Source organism: Sipha flava, unplaced genomic scaffold, assembly GCF_003268045.1.
Source record: "Sipha flava isolate LNK unplaced genomic scaffold, YSA_version1 109_pilon_pilon, whole genome shotgun sequence".
Taxonomy (NCBI): domain Eukaryota; kingdom Metazoa; phylum Arthropoda; class Insecta; order Hemiptera; family Aphididae; genus Sipha; species Sipha flava.
The window spans coordinates 1,867,569-1,890,950 of NW_020271726.1; the positions used below are offsets into that span (position 1 = coordinate 1,867,569).

General features: G+C 30.7%; 1 protein-coding gene and 1 pseudogene across 1 annotated transcript in view; one reads left to right on the forward strand and one right to left on the reverse strand.

Annotated features, from left to right (window-relative positions):
- LOC112688071 (probable inactive protein kinase DDB_G0270444) overlaps positions 1-23,382 on the forward strand; it is a 35,491-nt gene that overhangs the window by 4,958 nt on the left and 7,151 nt on the right. Inside the window, exons 3-4 of the mRNA XM_025561088.1 lie at positions 14,628-15,341; positions 23,141-23,282. Of these exons, the coding sequence (XP_025416873.1) occupies positions 15,161-15,341; positions 23,141-23,282 (323 nt within the window). The 5' untranslated portion in view covers positions 14,628-15,160. The remainder of the gene's footprint in view (positions 1-14,627; positions 15,342-23,140; positions 23,283-23,382) is intronic.
- LOC112687064 lies at positions 4,570-11,802 on the reverse strand (annotated as a pseudogene).

The following is a 23,382-nucleotide window of genomic DNA, read 5'->3' on the forward strand; positions in this document are numbered from 1 at the left end:
AAATTAATAAATAAAATACATTGTATATACATATATATATATATATATATAACGTTTATTTTGACATTAACTTATTATAAATATAATTATGTACATTTTAAAATTATTAATTGATATTTATTTATTACACATACATAGTATTATATTTTATATACATATTACATATTAAAGAAATCTGTTATTTTTTTTTGTGAAAAATTGTTGGTCGCAATCTGGTCCATAGTATTGTCTAACTTAATAATAGCATTGAAAATTGTATCGCATCTTTTTTCGTCCATTTCAGATTGTTCAAAAAATTGACATAATCCTGACATAAAAAATTTTGCTTCTTTTAACGATATGACAGGAACCTCCGCCTCCTCTTCCTCGTCATCATTGTCAGAATTGTGCTGATTGACTGAAGTGGATTGAATAATTTCCTCGTCAGTAAAAGTACCAGCAGTTGCGACATTATCGTCAAAGTGAACAAATTCTTCAAATGATACGGGAACTTCTAGTCTGTTCCATGTGCTAAGTAGAACTTCAACCTTCTCACTTTGAACAGGAATACCTTCACCAATTTTCTGTCCATCCTTAATAAAACCACAAGTTCTGAAGCAATTCACGATGGTTTGTGCACTAACATTTTCCCATGCTTTGTGTACTATTTCCATAGCAGTGAGTATAGAAATTTTACATGGAAAATCACCCATGCACGCTAACACTTCTCGAACAATTTCCTTTCGATACATCATTTTAAATTTTTTTATTATTCCTTGGTCTAGTTGTTGGAGAGTTGATGTAGTGTTGGGAGGTAAAAAATTAATTTTTATATTTTCAAGATGAGGAATATTACTGTGTGAAATTCGAATTATAGAGATTCGTGAAAAAAAAAATCGAATTGTAGAGTGTGCCTCACCGACAGACATTTCGAATTATCGAGAGGACCGGAATACATGTATTTTTTTCTAATTATAGAGGTTTTCTCATGGGACTTATCGTTTAGTTCGATTTATGGAGTTTTTCGAATTATCGAAGTTCGAATCATCGAGTGACTACTGTATATATATATACACTGATAAAATCATGTTGGTGACAAGTAGTTTGAAAGTGGCTGGTGTGTTGTGCTCAACCACCGACGGGCCACGATTTTATGGTTGATACCGGCGACACGATGCAACTGCCGTCGTATAGTGGTTCGAAAGTGGTCCTTCTGTATTCGACTGCGTTTTTCATATTATTTTACATGTAATTAATATATCACCCACGAACGACCACCGCTTTATGGTTGTGGTGTGGTTGTAAAGTGGCCCGTATATGTTGAGCTTAATGTTAATTCGGATTCTGGGGAAGAAGAAAAAGAAGCTATTAGTTTACCTAGCAACTCCATCTATTAGTTCACTATTATATATATTTCTATTGTTTATGTGTTCAAGCATAAAAGATATACTACCAGATGTACTACCAAATATTTATATTTTAATTAAAATTGGAGTAACATTGTCAGTTTCAAGTGCTTTTACAGAACAAAATTTTTCAAAATTAAAATTAATTAAGACAAAATTGCGATCCACAATGGTAGAGGCACGATTAGAAGAATTGATGCACATAGCTCGTGAACTAGATATAACAATTAACAAAGAAAGTGTAATAAATACATTTCCAAACAACAGCAGTCAACTAATATTTATTAATTTATTATATACAGAGTGATTGATTTTACGTAGAACACTCATTATTTTGTAAAGCAATGACTTTTTTAAAAATATTTTTTTTACATAATTTTAAATCAATATAAAACAACATTGTTCTATGATTAATTTTTTTTATTATTGTATTTTGTTAAGTTTTCACTTTTTTTACGGAATATTCCATGAAAAATTAACATTGTCATAAAAAAAAAGTAAAAACCTTTAAAATGACAATGATAAAAATAATTAAAATTTTTTTTTAGAAAATGTTGTTTTATATTGACTTAAAATAATGTAAAAGAATTATTTTGAAAAGAGCCATAACTGCGAAATAATGAAAATTCTACGTAAAATCAATCATCCAATATATCTATTATTATTACTATTGTTATTTATTTATTAATCTACTTTAGTATAGTTTAAGTATACATTTATGTCTTAACATTATATTTTTATTTTATAAATAATACTAATTTATTCAAGTTGTATTATCTGTTTATATTCGGAAATAAATATTTTAAATAAATTACTATTCAATTACTCAACATTTTTTTAGAGGGTGGGTGAGTGGGTCTAACACCAGCAATTTCTCCCCATAACATGAAATATAGATCAGCGTCACTGTTCGTATCTGTATTTGGAGGGGCGAAACATACTCTTTGCCCCTCCACGAAAAATTCGGATGGACACCTGTCCCTCTTGTCCCCCCGATTCCGGCGTTCCTGGCATGGATGACCATAGATGATTGACTATCTAATTTTTTGTTAAAATAGATTTTCTACAAATACATTGGTCGAATGGTCGAATGGGTTTTGCCCCATACAAGATATCATTTTAATTTGCCACTCTGATCACGAACACGACCACGATGATCCATGCTGTCGTGATTTGTGCTGATAGCACAGCCTTATCACGCAAATTGATAGCATGGTGAGGAAAAGGGGGATCGAAAACAACGATGAGTGAGTTATCACGTGCTTCCTCCAACCAAATCACTGATTATATAAAGTCTGAAGTGAGAAGTATGATCCGTTTTCTCGTCCAAGAACGAGTCATTCCCACTGAAATCCATTATCAAATTTTTCAGGTAATAGACCAGAGGTGAACTACGGAAACTAATGAACTTCTTCAGAAGTATCCAGGTGTTTCACAATCTGTTTTGCTCGAAGTCGCTTCGAATCGACTTGATTACAGGAAACTGTTACCAAATCTCCTTATGGATGAATACAAATGAAAAAAATCAATCATGAGCCGGGAATATTGTTTATGGAACGTTAGGACCAACCGGGAGAGGAATTTTTGGAAAATTTAGTGACATGGGATTAAACTTAGATTTCCTATTTGATGTTAGAAACCAAGAGAAAATCAATGCAATGATGCATTCTCTTTAAGCACATACTTCCTTTTCGAAATGCTTATACCTATTTGGTGACATTTTGGCGGTTCATGACCTCTGGTCCATATTCCTGGACAAGTCGACGATGGATTTCGGAGTGAATTATTCCATCTTGGAAGAAAATATTGATCACATTACTTACTTCACACTTTGTAAAATCAGTAATATAAGTGACGGGAACGTGCGAAGACTCACACATCGTGAAAACCTCTCATAGATCGAGATTTCTGAAATGGTTTTGGTTATGATTTTTCCGTTACATTCCACCATAAATGGAAATAGTGCCAAAGTTCGCAAAAAAAAATTCCCTGTGACTGTGAGTGGTACTTTGCACCTTACTTTTCGGACGTCTCTCGTAGATTAATTGACATTAACTATTAAGTATTATATAAAAATATAAAATTTAAACTGATTTACAATATATGATTAAAATTTTTATCATGTATATATCTCAGTTGTTTTTCAATAAAAGTATGTCTTCTGTTTTGAAAACATCGTTCTAAATCCCAACACTTGTTATCGGGCACTGTTTGTGTCAGATTTCGTATAATAATAATTATAATAAATAACGATAAAAATATATTGAATTTTTCAATAGACATTTTGTCCTTTTTAATTCTTGATTTTCCTAAATCTATATCTTACTGTTACAATTATATTTATTTGATCATCAAGGTAAAATTTTGTTTTTCTAAATGTATAATTAAATTTGGAAACTGGGAAAAATGTGATCGAATAAATGATAAATCAGATATAATAGAAACAGTATTCAAAATGAATTATATTTTTATAACAGATTGGACGTCATCTTCTATATTAGGTACTAATTATTTAAATTTACTGACATAATCAGAATAAAACAAAGTAGCTTGTGATCATATTCCTCATATCATCATTATAAGTTCTGAAGGAAAGTGAAAATAGTTTATACAAATTTTATTAGCAGTTATATAATGAGGCACTTTTAAAAACGCATTTATTTCTTTTCCATTACTTACTAGTTTATTTATATCTAGGAAAATGTCTAACATTTATAGCCACGTAGTTTAAACTTTTGACAACACAAGCTATGTGAATTATGTTAGAATAAAATATTTAAATAACTGCGTTCGATATTATTAAGTCGTTGTAAATATTATAAGATAATATTATTTCATAAATATTATAATATGTAGGACGACGAACTATTACGGAACTTCAATATCATTCAGCGTTTCATGCCCTATAAGCTATTTGATTGATGTTCTTTTTTGAAATTCTTATACAACTACGGTATTTGATGTACTCAACTATAACGCTGCTTGAGTAATTATTTGTTAGTATAATATTGTATATTTATATGTAGGTTAGTATGTTGTGTACAAATTTCCAATTTGTACGTTTAATGATACGTGTACAACAAAGGAATAAACACAAATTTATTCAAAATAGTAGGGAGGGGATCAATACAAAAGAACTTTGTGGAAAACACTATATTCTGATAATTTATTTTCGCCTCTTTTTTATTGTTTTTTCGATTTATACACACAGTATGAACACATAGGTTATATAACAACATTTAAAAACCAACAATTTTGACATTTTTGTATTTATTTTATTTCTAATGTGGGAACTAAAAAATAGGATTTAATAGGATTATAGCCTACCATTAATTCTGAAAATGAAATTCTAAATTTTGAAATTCTTTTACGACTCCAGTTGCACGGGCCTAACCTCAATGTTCATTCTACGGCTAAGTACCTCAGTCTTGTAGTACTTTTGTCATAAAACCATTTATTCAACCATCACTTATAGTTCACATCGATGAACAAATGTTGAGTACAATTTTTCTGGTATTTGTACATATATTAAATTATAATATATATTATTTATATGTGTATCAGTGGCGGATATATATTAGTTTTGAGTGTGGAGAGGAAGGATTTCAAATACATAGATGTAATGGGTTTCAACTCTCCCTTATATTTTATTGGAAATGTATTACCTACTCTAATTGGCACAAAAAATATGGAAACTTTGTAAGTAATAAAAACCTTCTACCAATTTGCTTTTATAAAATCCAAAGTATTTAGTTGTAGGTAACAAAATAGTGGTTACGAAGGGATCTACCGATAGCTCGCCCCTTCCCTTCCAATATCTAATCGCGGTGTATATGTATATAAATATTCAAAAATATGATTATAGTTAATGAAAATGTTTTCAAATGGTGGTGTTCAGTTGAAAACAGAAATGTTTTCCAACGAAGTCCTGATATACAATGATATATAATCCATGATTTATCTTTAGACACATCATAACCTGGAGTTTTCACATTATTGGCCTTTGCATAACGCTTAGGTACTCGCTTGTACTAGTCCTCCACGTATACCTATATATATATATAAAAAAAAAAATATATGTACACACATATTTATATATGGTTATTATTATTATATGTACATTTTAAAAATAATATACTGACCATTCTCAAACATTAACAACATGTCATAATCGTCCAGCAACTGTAGCTTTTGCCCCGTGAATTATAACATCGCGTCAAAACTTAAGCCGGGGGCAGTGAAATAATGGGCGGCGTCCAGGTTGTAAGTTTGCATGCATAGGTCTCGAAAGTTTTCGAAAACGTCCGCCAACAACAACACGTTGATTTTTAAATATAAATCTAAATATTCGCCCAGCGTCTTGCATCCGAAGTGGTCCCAGACCTCCTTCGCATGGTCAAAGTCACTCTCCTCTATCTCGGTCTTCGTCAACGTACTATAAAAGCTCATCTCGCTAGGCAGTCTCGTCTTCAACCGTTCCCAACTATCCATGTACTCATAAGGGTACACCCCCTTCCGAGTCACTAGCGACATATCGACTTCATCAAAAACTTTAGCGGTCTCTTTGAAGTTCTCCAGACCCGGTGTCACAAGATTTTAGGCTTGAGTTGACAGTCCTGATGCCATAAACCGAAAAGTGTCAATAAATCGCATGCTGAATGTATTTGATACGTACTTGATGAATGAGGTAAATTTCTCCTCACTGTTAGGTATTAGTCTAATAGCTTGGGTATCATGGCCAAGTTCCGTCACTATCAAATGCGTGTCATAGTTGGAAAGGTTGTGGAAAAATATTGGTATAAAGTTCGGTGTTTGGAGCTTAAGATTGCATACATTACATAGTGATTGTCTAAATTTTCCCGATAAATTGCAGTGATCTGCCACCTTATGGTTGTCGTGCGAAAAGTTCATCTTACATAAATTGCATCGCGTTGCTGCTTCATGTAACTGCCGTTGTTCATCCGTGAAAATTATAGGTGTGTTTGTTTTAAATAATTTTTCTATCTTTAATGTCATTTCAGACACGGTTTCAACAAAATGTCTTGCCACGTCCTTAAAATCTTTACTGCCTCGGTATATTACCGGTTCTGACGGTATCCCGTGCTCCACCAATAACTCCTCCGGCACGCCCTCGCTCACCTTAACCAAAAATCCATAACTCATAGGTTCGTGCCTTTGTATTATTTTCGTGTTACTACCTTTATCCGCGTCAGTCTTTATTAATAACGTCTCAAAATCTGCGTATATCACGAAGGGATGCCTTTGAGTCTTCTTTCACGCCTCGAACTCGAGACAATCCCCTCTTTAGGCATTTTGGGTAATATAGGTTTGTGCTCGCCGCAAATCAATTTATGTTGATCCAAAGCCTCTTGTCCGCTCAGTTTAAATTTATGACGCCTGTCGTCGAATAACGTGAAGCACCTTTTACAGAATACAACACGTCCATCGTGTCTGGTTTTCTGAGCACTTATCAGACGGGAGAAATTCGAAATATACACGTAATGTGTGTTTTCTTCGTCCATCACCAACAACAGGTCAAAATTGTTGATTTTCTCCTCGTTTACTACACGTAGAGGGTACACCTCATATGTCGGGTATTTTCTAGGCGGCTAAAACTTATTTTTTCGAGTCCATAAACATTCACAGTGACGTACGGATTATTATTTTCAAATTTCTTCAGGTCACATATTGGAGTCGGGAACGATACACCTTCAAAATTATATTTGCCCTCTTGTTGTCTATAATTTTCCTTGACACGATGTTTATTTGACCCAGTCACGTGATTCGCCAAAATCGCCCACTTGAAGCATTGCTGGTCATCGTTTTGTAGCTCGTTTCCTATCTATATATGCCGATAACTCTATATATGATGACGTAGTCATCGGTGTATATTTATATATACCTAGCAATAACCCGTCTATAGACTCTATAGCAGGGGTCGGCAATAGGCGGCCCGCGAGCCATGTCCGGCCCGCGGAAGGGAAATAACTGGACCGCCAAAAATTATCTTAATTTTCCCATATATCCTATGTATCACTCCCCCTCCGTTCATAACAAAAATTAAACCAATATTGAAATCGATTTCATTAGGCGGTGAGACAATAATAACGGTTTATGATTATCTGTATTCTGTGTTGTTGTTGAACGTGCCACAGTCACGGCTGCGGGCCGAGTCGCTTGCATTCGCGCGCGCGCGCATGTGTGTGTGTGTGTGTAAAATACAATATTCAGAGGCGATCTATTTTTATGATTTATTAGGAAATTACGATAGCGTTCATCGTATACCGCTGTTTATAATAATAGTCACGATAACAGAACACCATACATTGAACCTACTTCTTGAAACACAAATATTATTTAGTTCAATTTACGCGTTGCGTTTGTCGTTCGTCGTTCGTCAAGAAATTATTATAATTATTCGTATTCGTAGTCCGTCGCGTCTGTAGTGTTAAAACTTATTAATTTATAAATATTATTCGTGTATAATCGAGTATGTTTTCCAAAAAACGTAAAGTTGACATTGAAAACAGAAAGTTTCTGGCTGAGTGAACCGAACAATATTGTTTTACACTTCCAGTAAGAGCTGGAGCCGTTCCAGTGTGTATTATATGTAACAGTACAGTTGCTGTCGTTAAATGTGCTAATTTAAAGCGTCATTATGATACAATGCATAAAGATTTTGAAAAAAAATTTCCTCTTAACAGTGCAGCGCGTAAAAATAAGCTCCAAGCGTATCTCTTGTCTTATAAAAATAGTACGACTATGTTAGTACAAAGTATGACTGGGCAAGAAAAGTCAGTAGAAGCAGCATTGCGTGTTTGCTGGACGTTAAATAAACACCAAAAACCATTTACAGACTCAGAAATTGTAAAAGAGTGTATGTTGGAAGTAGCCACTGCACTTTTTGAAGAAAAAAAGGACATAATTAATGCTATTCAAAGTATTCCTCTATCAGCAAGAAGCAATACAAGAAGAACAGAACTATTGGCCGATGACAACAAAAATAATTTAATTCACATTTTAGAGATGGCTCCTTGCTACGCTATTGCAATTGATGAGTCATGTGATATTGTTGATTCTGAGCAAATGTCAATTTTTGTGCGCTTTTTAGACGTTGAAAGTAGAGTATTTAGAGACGAGTTGCTAGCATTATTGCCATTGAAATGCAAGACTCGTGGAGAAGATTTGTTTAAAACTTTTGACGACTTCATGACTAAATCAAATATTAGTTATGATAAAATTGTGTCTATTTCAACTGATGGCGCACCGGCAATGATTGGTAAAGAAAAGGGATTTGTTAAGAGAATCAAGGATAAGAATGCTGAAATACTTTCATATCAATGTATAATTCATCAAACATCCCTGTGTGGCAAACTTAGTACAACACTGAAGGAAGTAATGGACATAATGATCAAGTTGATTAATTTTTTGAGGTCCCGATCTGCTCTTCAGCACAGGCAGTTTAAAGATTTTTTATTTGAATGTGATTCAGTGTATTCGGATTTACTTCAATATAACAATGTCCATTGGTTAAGTAAAGGCAAAGTGATCGAACGTTTTTGGAGTATAAAAGAAGAAGTTATCACGTTCTTGGTAAACTTGGATTCAGTAGAATCAAAGCAGTATCATAAATTCTTAACAAACGAGTGCAATATGCTATCTGTGGCGTTTTTAAAAGACATTCTTGGATATTTAAATGTACTTAATACTGAGTTACAAGGGCAAAAAAAGTTAATTTGTGATCTGATATCAAGTGTATCTGCTTTCCGACGAAAACTTGAAATCTTTGAAGAAGATATAAAAAATCAAGATTTTATTCATTTTCCAACAATCCTAGAATATAAAAAGACTCCCGACATAGACTGCAGTATGTTTTTAAGTTTTTTGTCGGACCTTGGTGAAGAATTTCGTAAGAGATTCAAAGACTTTGCAGAAATTGGAAAACTGTCTCAATTTTTAAAAAATCCGTTTGAAGTTTCTCTGACTGGAGAATGGATTGACGTTGCTACAAAATTATTCAAACTTCCAAAATCTTCACTTCAAATTGAAATTATTGATTTGCAAGAAGATATCTCATTGCAAATGTATAAAACTTCGTCCACTGAAGATTTTTGGATAAAGCATGTCTTGGATAAATACATGAACTGTAAAACCCTTGCCATAAAATTAGCTACTATGTTTGGCTCCACTTATGTATGTGAAACTTCGTTTTCAAAAATGACGTTTTTAAAAAACCGATACCGTTCAAGATTAACAGATCACCACCTTGAAAACACTTTACGCATCAGTTGTTCTCCAAGAGTACCAGATTTTAAAAAACTAGCTCAAGAAAAGAAATGTCATTTTTCTCATTAATACAATTTTGTTATTATTAGTATGAATGTATAATTACTTTATAAATAATTAAATACTTTGTCTTAAAATGTGTTTTTAATACAAAAATAAATACATTAATGATAAAATTAAGTTTAAGATTTTTTTGGCCCTCGAAATTTTTTTTTTTTAAATATTTGGACCGCCATATAAATTAATTGCCGACCCCTGCTCTATAGTAAACCCGCTTCCTCTACCGGTATAAGTTTCTTCCTCGGAAAGCAACTTAATATAAACCCTTACAATAATCTTATCAATATTGCTTTCCGAAAAAACTTCAACCGCCGATGTTTTAAACGCCCTATTTACGGACGAGTTTGCGATGTTAGATCGGTTATAGATGCCCTCGAGTTTCAAGCTAAATTTTATTGGATGTTCCTGAACGCGAGTTTTTAGTATTACTGACAGAGCCGGTTTGAGTGAACGGAGAAAGTCGATGTAACTTTGAACATAAGTCAAATTTTTTGCGAAGTACCAGGTGACTTTTCGAGCGGCTGACGACGAGATTTCTACTAACCCAGGGGTCTTCACCATATTCATCCTCACTTTTTTTGCTTTAGCAACCGACGTGGTATTCGCGGTGGAAACGCGTTTCCCGTTAACTGATGTGGTATAAGTATCTTTTAAAAAAAAAAAACCTAATTAATATCTAATGAAAATAAAATACCCACACAGCATTTGGAAAATTATAATATCCTTAAAATATTTTTTAATGGTTAATAAAACAATATTTATTCAAAATTATTATATATAATATGTTTAAGTTGACATAATTTTACCTCAATGGTGTTTGGCAAGTTCAGTACGGGTTTGTTTCAATTTGACTAGTTAAAATGTTTTATAAATCATGTTTTAAATTATTTTAAAAAATGTGAAATTCAAGACCAAAAAAATATTGCTGAACTATTTTCTAATTATTTATGCAACTTTTTAACGATGATCTAAAAATATTTTGCCAACTAAATCATTTTCCTGAAAATATTATTTTTTTATATTTGGAAAATATTTTAATGCTATGTGGGTAAAGTATCGAATTCTATTAAAAATCTAATTAGCCTCGCAAGTGATAAATAAATTGGTTTATCTTTTAAAATATAATATGACGTATGTCTTTGTGTAAAAATCCACGATGGATAAATTAAAGTCACCGGTCTTTTAAAAATCTAATTAATTTGGGTTTAAAAAAATAAAACTAACCTGTAATAGTGTTATGTTTCTCATATTCGTCTATTGCAATCATACACAAATCATCCTCGGATAACTCATTCGATCCGCCAGCCGGGATATTGGGAAAAAAATTTGAGGTGCGATCTGGATATCACCTTGGTTTACATGACGGACAATACGAGGCGCAAACTGTATGACACTCTGTCGAGTGGGTTGAGCAACAATCGGTGCAGCAGGTTGACGATACCTTTTAAAAATAAAAATTAATATTGATTCAAAAATAAATCATATAAACAATAAATACGTAATATGAATTTTCTTCATATGTTTACTGAGGCCGGTTTTGTATGAAAATGACGAGGAGCAAACGGTACATGGAAATCGTACACCCGCATGCTTTTTTTGGTGAGCGATAAAATTGTATTTACGTGTAAAGGTGCGTCCACATTTGAGCAAATTTGTTTGTGCGTTGTATTTTGAATTTTGACGAACACGCGTGCGTCAAAAATTAGACATGTTTGGACCGGGTGAAACATGCTTGTGCGTTGCGTATGAGTTCGAGGCGTACAACGCACATGATCCAAACGTTTGTTGGTCTCCTGGTCAAGATCAAACGAATTTGTGTTGTGCGGTGTTCAGTTTGGACGACTTTATTTTATCACGCACATTTTGTTACGCACGCGGCACGCTCATAGTGAATAGTACATCATAGTACATCTAACTTTGATATTTTTTCAATTATAAATTCTATTTTATTTATCAATGGAGTGGTGCCAAGATGATTGTCTCTTGCTTATACAAGAGTACGAAAAACGTACTCTGTTATGGTATTCAAAAGACCCATATCATTTTTCAAAAACAAAAAAGTATGATGCATGGTGTGAAATAGCGAAGGAATTGAACACAAACCATGATGAGGTTAAAAAAAAAATAATATAATAATATAATAAAAAATCATTTAATTATGTATTATATTATGATGTTTTTTACCTTTACGTCATCTTGAAGTCCTTCAATAAGTGCTTTACAAACTTCTGGAATAATTAGCGATATGATTTGTTTGGACTTCCCAAAAAGGTACTGTAAACTTGTGAACGAATCTCCTGTTGCAAGAAAACATAATGTAACAGCTAATCTTTCTTTAACTGTAATTGCTCTCCGAAAATGAGTATCATTTTTTTGTATTTTAGGCCCCACTAAATTTATTAAAAATTCAAAGTCTTCCGAAGACATCTGAAAAAAATGTTTATATTGTCCAGTGCTTTCATCAAATTTTAAGTTGGATAAGAGACTTGAGCTATGGTTGTTTAATTTATTTTGGTACAGCCTTGTAATCCACCAACGTCTGTGCCGAGGTTTCTTTTTATTTTTTTTATTTAACGACTGGTGAATAACTATGAATGCTGCGGCTTTTTTTTTTTTCTTAATATAATCTCATTCATAATGACTGAGATTTTTAAAAATAAATAATAAAATAAACTAAAAAATATACAAAAACCACGGGTACAAACTACAGAGTTAGTAGGTACAGAATGTTACTACAACACAATGTTTTGTAATTTTGCACCGCACCGTCTGAGCGTCAAAATTCGACGCACGACGCATAGTAACAAAATATAAAAAAATTAAGGCAAACAAGTGTGCGTCGAAAATAAAATACAACGCACACACAAATTTGCTCAAATGAGGACGCACCTTAAAAGAAATAACACACTGCTCGCAATTAAACATTTTTTAAAATATATGAAAATATAAAAACACTATGTTAGGTGTAAATAAAATAAATTTTTTTTAAAGACAGAACAAAAAATATATGCACGACGGTTCAAGACTTATTCAGAATATATATTATTAAAATGTTAAAAAAAATAACATAAAGGTAAAAGTAACCCTAGAGGTTCTGCTTATTGACACTGATATAACAACACTACTTTAACAAACAATAAGAAATTTTACATTTTCATACGCGTTTTGTCGATCACCTGATGACCCTATGAACATTTTTCACATAGGTAAACTTGATCTACTTAAAGTATTTATAGTATTTTACAGTATACACCACGCAAAGGCTTGACATATGTAACAGACATATTTCGATTATTGAGTCTCAGACCGTCAAAGAATAAATATCGATACCTTTTGGTTAAAACTTATTTAATTCTCCTTTGATAACCACGATAACGAGTACTGTACAAAAGGGCAAATTAACAAGTACCACAGGATTTATACTTTATAACTCTGAAGTATTTTTACTCTCGAACAACTGACCACGATAACGAGTACTGGATGAAAAAGTAAGTACAGAAATATCTTGTTACTTTATAAGTGTTTTATCACCACAAACGCTTCAGTACACATACTAGGAAAAAAATGACAAACAAATATTTTATAGTTTAAAACCAAATTAGATTATAATAACTTCAGTCTCACAATAAAACACATAATTTACTTTTAAATAAAAACTTGTCGTTATCCGCGACACCCCAAGACTGATCACCGTTACTGTTGCCTTATATAGGTTTTGAAATTTAGATGACGTCAATCATTTAATTTTGTCTTGTATGTAATTGATTGCAAAATATTAAGTTTCAAGCTAAAATATTTTGTGACCATCCCATATATAGAACAATACAACAGACCTGTTTTTAATTTTTTCAAAAATATTGTTTTGAAATTTGAATTTGAAAATAAATAAATTTGAAATTTAGGGATTTTTTGTTATTGTATTAATATCACTGTAGAGGTTAGATTGGTGAGAATTTTGTTTTTTGACATTGGCACCAATGAATTTGGAAATTTGATTTTTATTTCTTATCAATGAGGATAACTGATCCAAGCCCTTAAATCTATGTGTTATACCCATATTTATGATCAGAGTCGTCGCGACAGTCGGCATATGTAAGTATCGCGATGCAATAATTACTGACATTAATCATACTATTTCTATCGGAAAAACAATTTGACATACAACACTGCAGTGGTCAGTTATAAGAGTTATAAGTTAGTGCCGTGTTATAATATTATTTCGCACGTATGACGTAAAACATCAATAAAATCGTGAGAAATAAAAATCTTTCTGCAGTTAACGTCTCTGCCACGATACGTGTAAAAGCGAACAAATTTAAGCACGACATAATACTATTTATTTATAATAATAATAATAATGACAATAATAATAATAGTATTACAGTGTTAAAAAATGTACGATGTATGGTTGGCTGTGGCGAATGGTCGTTGCCGCGTGAAACGACAACACGTAATCACCACATTGCCTGCACGCCAATGTTATGTGCTGGACGTTGTCACGGTGGCACCCACGTATATGCGTATAAATTTGCACTTACGTGAACCTTCCTGTATACAGGGTGATATTTTTAAAAGTCCTAAATTAGGTTACATTACTGGAAAAATAATTATATGTATAACTGTATATATATATATAACTGTTTATATACAGTTAACTATAATTATAAATATTTAAAATATTATAAAGACCTAAAATAATTGTGGCTATAACTCCAATGTTGATTTATTAAGAATTAAAATAGCCCTTAAAAAATGCATTATTTTTTTAAATTTAATGCAAGTTTAATAATTTTTAATACAACTTTTTCTAAACATCATAATTATCATCTTCGGGATTTAAATACAAAATTATTGATATTTTTGTGTGAAACTTACTTTTCACTTATTTTTCCTTAGTTATTTCAACCCGTTTCGAGTCATGAGAAAAATTCACCCCGTACACCCTTTCACCCTCCGCCGAAGCACGTACCGAACACCTACGCGTGTGCCTCCAGTGTTAATAACAATGACGTATTACACACGCACTGAGCGTACAATTACAATGACCGGCTGGCGACCGCGCTCGACGTTCCCCGGCGGAAGCGTACGACGAGTAAGCCCGAAATCATTTACCGCGCACGGGCCAGCCACGGTTGCACTGCGACAAAGAGGTTTGCACGATTCGCACACGTGTTACCTGTTTTCGCACAGACGTTCCCCCGGAAAACCAGCCCGCAGGAACAGGACACCTAGACCACAGAAGGAGGACGCGCCTGTCCGTGCGGTACACACTTCATTGCAACGGTACGCGCGCGTGCATTGCGCATACCGTACGCGGGTCGCGGGTGATAGAATATTTCGTACTCGGTGAACGACGAACGACCGCCATCCTCCCTTCCCCAGACGTGAGAAACGATCTCCATCTTGCCGTCGCACGAGTTCGCGCGATCATGGGATGCGCCGGAAGCAATCCTCTGCCCTCGGGCGACACCATGCAGTCGACCGCCAGCAACGGTCGAGCGGTCGCGGTCGAACCACCGACGACCGCCGATGGTGACCACAGAGCTGGCTCGATGGTGCAAAAGGTTATCGGCAGTGTCAACGTCGACGACGTAGTCAAGAAGATCCAAGGTACATAACGGCGCATGTAACACTCGTGTATCGTCCGTCGTGCCCGCCGCGCTCAAGCGCGTAATACATGTATCACGTATACATAATAATAATAAGCCGTGGATGATCGTTATACATCATTGAAGTGCATACTCGTTACTACACGCTAGCATGACTGCACAAATGATCATATTTTTTGTTGAGGATGAGATCATAATCATCTTATAATTACGTAGAAGTCAATGTTAGATTAAGTCATTTATCATTTAGTCGTAGGACCAACATTTCAATGTAGCCCTTCGGATCTTTTCTCCGTCCGTAGAATACACATAAAATGAACATCACACCAGCGCCGAGCGCACTGTCGACATATTATTTAGAATCCACGCGACACGTGGTCATGATTAAATATAAAAAGTAACAAAAGACATCATAAAAATATTGAGAAATTCCACCCATGTGTTGAAATAGTATTATAGTATAGTATAGTAGTATTGAAAATTAAATCAGCTATGGTTCAGAATGACTAATATTTGACTAAAACAATTTGGTTTATGCTTACAAAGATTAAAATATTAATATTTCCTTTTTTGTATATGGTATAATTATATATATATATATATATATGTTTGAAGTAGAAGGTTGACGAATTTTGATGATCAATGTGCGAATAAAGACATCAAGGGTGAATTAATAGTATAAATATGGATCGGAAACATGTATAAAAATCAGTATGTTCTTAACAGAGATTCTATGTGAAAATACATTCTAAAAACACCTATAATGTGTCCGGAACATCAGGAAACAATTGAAGATAAAAATATGTCTGAAAAAAAATATAATCCGAGTTATACAGATAAATAATAAATGAAAACATTTCCAATTCTAATCAATTTTTTTGTGGTCTTAGTAAAATAAATTGCTTCAAAAACGTCATACATTATTGTATTCAAAGAAGTTTAGAAATCGCTGCTTTAGGCTTGTTATAATATTTTTTTTTATGTATAAATTGTATAATAATCTAAATTAATAAAATAATATTATTTATTATTCTCTACAATTCCTTTTCACTACAGGTATTATATATTATTCGTTTTGAGATTGGAATCGTAAAATAAAACAAAACTTAAGAATCAGGTACTAGAGAACAAAATTAAAAAACAAATGCATTATGTAACGTTTTCCGAAATTATAATATTTTTAAAAAACATGTATTTTAGAGTATTCAAATCCAAACTCTTTAGTAGCTTAAGTTAATAATAAATCTATCTAATGCCTAATGCTTGCATTTTATTATATTTAAATACAAATCTTCATTGTTCAACAATTCCATAATTTAAAACGTGGATATAATGTTAATACGTTATATCCACGTTAGGTTAGTAACTCATTATTAATTCTATTAATTACTCATAAATTATACTCATACTCCTATAGCACTACCACGAATTTAAATTTATACACAGAATTACCCTTATACTTTATGTTACCGATTATTCATAATATCTAAATAAATAAATTAATAAAATCAATCATCATCATGTTCCCAAGGATATTTTTTATTGATTAACGTAATATATGATTATAGAATACATTAATATAAAGAAAAAATTAATGGGAAAAGTTCAAAATTTAGACGTGGATTAAATAAGGAGCGGGGAGGGTAAGCCTCCCCATTGGTCATATTAAAATGTAATATTTGATTGGATGTTTGTCAAATTGCAATATTTTGTCTCGATGTAATTCCCACTTGGAAAGAAAACGAGAAAATAGAAATAATTGTTTTAAAAAATATTCTAAGTCTGTTCAAATTGCCATTTAACTGCCATTTACCCCCAACTTTATTTATCATGTACTTATGTGTAATTATAACTTAAACTTTAATTTTTAAAAAAAACGGATGAATAGAAACTGATTAGTTCTAGATTGTAATATTTTTATATCCAAGTAAACATTTTATCAAATTGGGGAAGGTGACATAGTGAATATTAAACATTAAATAAAATAATTGTAATTTAGGATAATCAAGTGAATATATTTTACATCTTTATATGGCATTTAAAAATGTAAAATGTTTATTCGGATATAAAAAATATTTCAACCCAGAAACGAATCAGTTGTAATAACCATATGACAAGATTTTTTTTCTTCTTCTTGAGTATTACCGGCCACTAGAACCATCCCGTCGAATAACTAATCCTCCAGGTCTCTCTGTCCGCTACTTTTATTCTCCATTCTGGACCACCGTTAAACGATTCCATGTCTCTTTTACTATATCTTCCCATCGTTTCCCTTCGGTGGACAAACAGAGGTGCCCAAGAGGCCTCATTCCTTGTGGTTTCTCTGCCAATACCATGTGCAGCAGCCGGTTCTGACTACGCTACGCGTGACCAGCCCACTTAAGTCTCCTACTCTGGATTATATATGTTTGGCTTCTGAAAAAGATCCTCCAGTTCTTTGTTTTTCCTTATTCTCCATCCTTCAGTTATTTGGTATTTTACTAGATAAAAAATCTTTCTTAGGATTTTCCTCTCTAGAATAATCAATTTATTTTCCTCCGTTTTTCTTAATGTCCATGTTTCTGATCCGTATGCAATTATAGGGCGTAATAGTGTAGCATATAATTGTAACTTAAAGTAACATAAAGTGCATGATAAATAAACTTAGGGATACATAGCATGCAATTCGGACAGACCAATCTAAGACGTGGTGCGATTCGGACAGACCCTTCTAGACGTGGCATGCAATTTGGATGCAGCCGTATCTAAATATATATACTTTTTCATAACCCACCCATCTTGTTAACATAAACTGAATCAACGTCTGTCTGTATTGTTCTTCTCCAATTTAATTATAATCTAGAATTTATACATGATCTAATTACCTATAGCTAGTCTATTAATATTACAATATTTTGCATAATATATATAATTATAAGTATAATAGGTTGTACTTTATTATATATACTAACATGATTTATGAAAAAATAAAATAAGGCTGAGTACTAAATTAACTATACTTCGGGTCTATATGGACGGTTTTGATAATTACACTACGAAAATTACATACATTATATAATGTATATAAGTTATATATTAACCTGGCTTTAATCTGGACCAAAATGGGTATTTCATTAATTTTTAAATTTTTTTTACTATCGATAACCTGTCCCATATATTAGACACTAAGACTACAATCAGAGGTGGATAGGTAGTTTTTGTTACAGGGAAATATTTTAATGAGGCCACCAAAATGAAAAAAAAAATTGCTTTTAAAAAATGTATTATATTTACTCATCTTAATTTAATTTAAATAATTTAACTATAAAAAAAAAATAATAAATTTACAAAAATGAATGGTATCGAAGGGGGCCACCGACATAATATAGAGCGAGAGCTCACAGGGAAAATCCGTTTTTCCCTATGGGCCTATCCACCCCTGACTATAATATTCATAAAGGAAAAAAAATGCTTATATTATATTACAGATCCAAAAAATATTAATTATCTATTTAATAACATAAAGAAATAATAATCAAATCAGAAAATTTCACTACCCCAACAGCAATAAGATTCACTTAAATATAAAATCAATAGAAAAATAAACAAATATTAAACAAATAATACCTAAATAATAATTAATCTTCGGCAGCAAAGAGGAATTATCACTGACTGACAAACTTACAATTGATCAAGTCCTTGAAATATAACAAATATAACATCAAAATTGGCAATGTACTATTTAGATTTTATCTCATAATATTTTACAAGTAACTCGTTCGGGTTGTTCTGTTATTTTAACTAAAAAACAGTAAAAAATATTTCTTCATTAGTTTTTTGTTCAAACATTAAGCTTCATAAGCATTAAAACTTTCAACAAATAATGACTATTGATCATCTGTTCAACTATTTTAAGTTGAAAATAATCTTAATGCATTAACGTTAACATGTCTAACTCATTTATGGTAACTCATATGTTACCATAGTAACAATACTTTAACAACCTCAAAGTCTCAAAATTTAATTGGATAACCCTATATGCCAGAGCTCGTATCCGTTTAGAAATAACATCAATCTTACTAGAATGGTAGAATGTGTTGGAATGTGGAAAAGTAAACCATTTAAGTAATTTGACCATTTGCATATTTCCTATTAAAAAGTTTTCAGTTGAAAGAAAAATAATTATTTTTAGATACAATAAAATCTAAATACGTACAACACAACATGTTGTATATAATATTGTATCTTAATAACACTGTTATGTTATAAATATTTTTTTACTTGTTTCCCTGATGTGTCAATTCTATACTGCGTAATTATAAGTAAAATAGTAAAGTATAAGTTATTTGTTTTTTTAAATACATAAATACATTGCATTACATTGTATTTATAAAAAGCTTATAAGTTTGAAGATTCAAATGGTTTTTTAAATTTTAAAAACAATTTGAAAAATTTGATGACTGAAGTTATTAAGCCAAAATGTATCACAAATTTTAATTTAATATTACTTATTTTAATCAATGGTTTATGAAATTTTAGCTGCTACTATTAAATGTCATTCATTTTATTACTAAATTCGTCAACACTAATATCAACATTTATATTAGGTTACCGAATTCAAAATTTCTATTAAAAAATAATATGATAATATAAATGTATCTTTATTTTATAATTTTCTATGATCATTTTCATTATTTCAGTACCTAATTACCAAATAATTTTGATTGAAAAACTTTTTCAGTGACAAGTTTACTAGAAAAAACTGAGTTTCAAATAATATATGTACCTAAAATTTTTGGATTAAAATTTGATAGATTTATTTTTACAATTTACGGTTTATATTTTAAAGTCATAAATATGCTCAATATTTTTTACTCTAAATATGAACAAAGTTATTTTTTTACTAACTAATATTAAAATGAATACAAAAGCCAGTATATTTTTATATATTATTTTTCGAGTATATTTTAAAGTAATCTTTATGCCAACAAAATAAATTAAATGTTTAAAAATATTATTTTTAAATGTAATAAAACTTATTTGAAAAAATAGTGTACAATATAAATTAAGAATTTTTATGCATAATTAAATGACTTATTATAATATAATAACATTTAAATTAATTTTTATAAATGTTTATTAATATTAATATATACTATATAAATAATATTTATTTACCCCATATTAAATATATGTTTAACACTGTTTCATACTAAATAGTAAATACAGGTTTTTTTTAATAATTAGAAACACAACCTTTATACTTCACGTAGTCTTACAACAATTATAAACTATTTTTTTTGTATAAAATTATTTCATTTTTGTAACAATTCATTGAAAAAATTGTGTGAAGTTTATTTATTATATCAACTTAGAAGAAATGAAATAATAATATCGATATTATCCCCGAATATATCACTATAAAAAATATTTTAAGTGTGCAAAATTAATTTTCGAGTATGCACCTAGCTTTTTCGAGTACGATAAATTAGTCCAGCTGGGTTTTATAACAATGTCTAGTTTGTGTTCTGTGGTACTCATATCCATCATTTTTATTAGCCCCTGATGTAAAATTCTAGATTTGCACTTGCCAGCGGTGCTTATAATGCTTTTATAAATCAAATGTAGTATTTACCATAATATGGTTAAACATATTATGTTTGTTAATTACCTTTATTGGAATTTTCTATATACTAATTTAAATAGTTATTTTAAAGAATTTTCATTAATCCTACAGATTTATACATTTTCAGAAAACTTCTAAAAACTAATTTCATTCCTAAATTTTAAAAGTTAAATAAATTACACAATATTTTTATAAAGATAATTTAAAGGTGGATGAACATGAAACAAAAAATGTTCAAAAATAAATGTTTTCAATAATATCTACCTATAGATATAATAAAAATGTAAACATATATATTAATAAATAGTTTATAATTTATAGTACCTAGTGATTAGAATACTGATATTTGAATTATTCAGTATAAGTTTAGAGAAAATAAAATAAAAATATTAAGTCAACTTTATGTCAATATATGAGCATTTTCTTAAATTATTATTTTCTACACAATTTTCGATTTTATAGTTTCACTCGTATGATACATCAATATTAACAAAATTTATTAAAAATAAGAATATTTTATTTCAAAATACATTATAGAATTTTATAATCAACTTATTTAAAAGTCTACGCATAGATAATTATCATCATATTATATTTATTATTAAAATATATTTTTATCAATGTTTAATATCAAATTACAATTAATTTAACCATATAATACAAGTACATGCAATATAATATTATTCAGGATAATTATTTCATTCACGATAGACTTTTGGACAAATCAATATATTTAACGCTCATTTGGTGTTTCTGAACGACTAATATTAAATAAACACTTAAAAAGTTCTATTGACAATTACTCACACCTACGCATACATGCAAATATTTTTAATTCCATGTGTTACGCACACTTCTATTGTGTCATTTTTGTACATTGTCAAGAGACTATTAAATGGGTCAATTGCTAAGGAATCAGAAGAGGGATTGGTCTAACTCTGAAGGATGGGCACACGCGTCCCTATTCTGACAAAACAACCCCTCAACAAAAGGTTGCGTTTCAACGAATGGTTATGATAAATGAAACCTTTAGTTAAAGAGAAACGAAAGAACAAAAAAACAGGACATAAAAAAACGCCTTAGATACAATGTATACACTTTTATATTGTACTATTTTTTTATCATCAGTTCTCAAAACAGAAATTTAATTTTGATATGTTGGTATGTTTTATGTTTTTTCAACTTTCATCAAATACATTTTAAATAAATTATATTTGCATAGTTATCACTATTACTAAAACACTATTGAAATTAAAATGAATTTAAATTTATAATGTAAGATATTAGAAAATAAAATTTTTAATTATTTAAGCATACAAACATTATTTAGAAATTCATGTTAGAGAGATATTTACTGTATCCATTTGCTCATTAGAACAACTCAATTGAATATCCACAAGTAAAACTTTAATTTACTCTAAATTTACAAACAATTAAATGTATTTTTATTGAACCCATAAATGTATATTAAATAATCAAGTTTTTCTGTAATTTAGAAACACGCGCACGTACATCTTATGTAGCACGTATTCTGTAAAGTTCTTTACTAAATTTAATTTAGGCAACTATTCCGTATTGTAATTAATTTCATCATAAGTTATTCATTTCTTATGGATGTTATAAATAATAAAATTATCAAGAAATAAATCAACACCAGTATTAACAAGAATATTCGATAATCCTCTGGTCACAACTAAATTTAAATGTGCTCATATTTATTTGGGAAATTGTTTTATTATCTTTATAAAATACATAGTTATAATAGTCAGTCATTGTATTTTATTAGTTATTATGAAATTAAGCCTTGGCTTGTAAGTCACTGGGTGGCATATACAATTCAAAATAGTTCATAGCTAACTATAATACAGATAATAGGTAGTATAAGTAGTTTCATAGAAAGTTATTTTACACTAAATATTTTATCAAAATTATGATTTTAAGTTATAATAACCCCATAGGTACTGTTTAAGGTTCTTTGTGCAAGAAAGCCACAGCTTCTTTTATTTTTGTTTCTGATATTCTAAAGTAATTAAAAAATAATTCATAATTTAAATATTCAATATTTTTATATATTTCTAGTATTATATAATTTTAATTTTAATAATAATAAAAAACATATTTCTAACTGATAATCGTGTTATTCTTTTGTTTCTTATAGTAATTATTAACTATCATAATCAATATTGAACTTTTAGATGTCACTGGAAGTATGGAAAATTTGATGGATGATACTCAAGAAAAATTAGGTTCGTTATTTGGAAAAGTAGAAAAAAAAGCTGATGATGTTGAAGAAGAAGTCAAAGATAAAGTAAATGATGTTACTTCGGCCATGCCTGAGTAAGTGGCGATAATATTTTTAGATACTTGTAAAATTATTTTTTTATACATTATGAACCACGATAAATTAAATATATGTATAATAAGTATAAAAAGACAG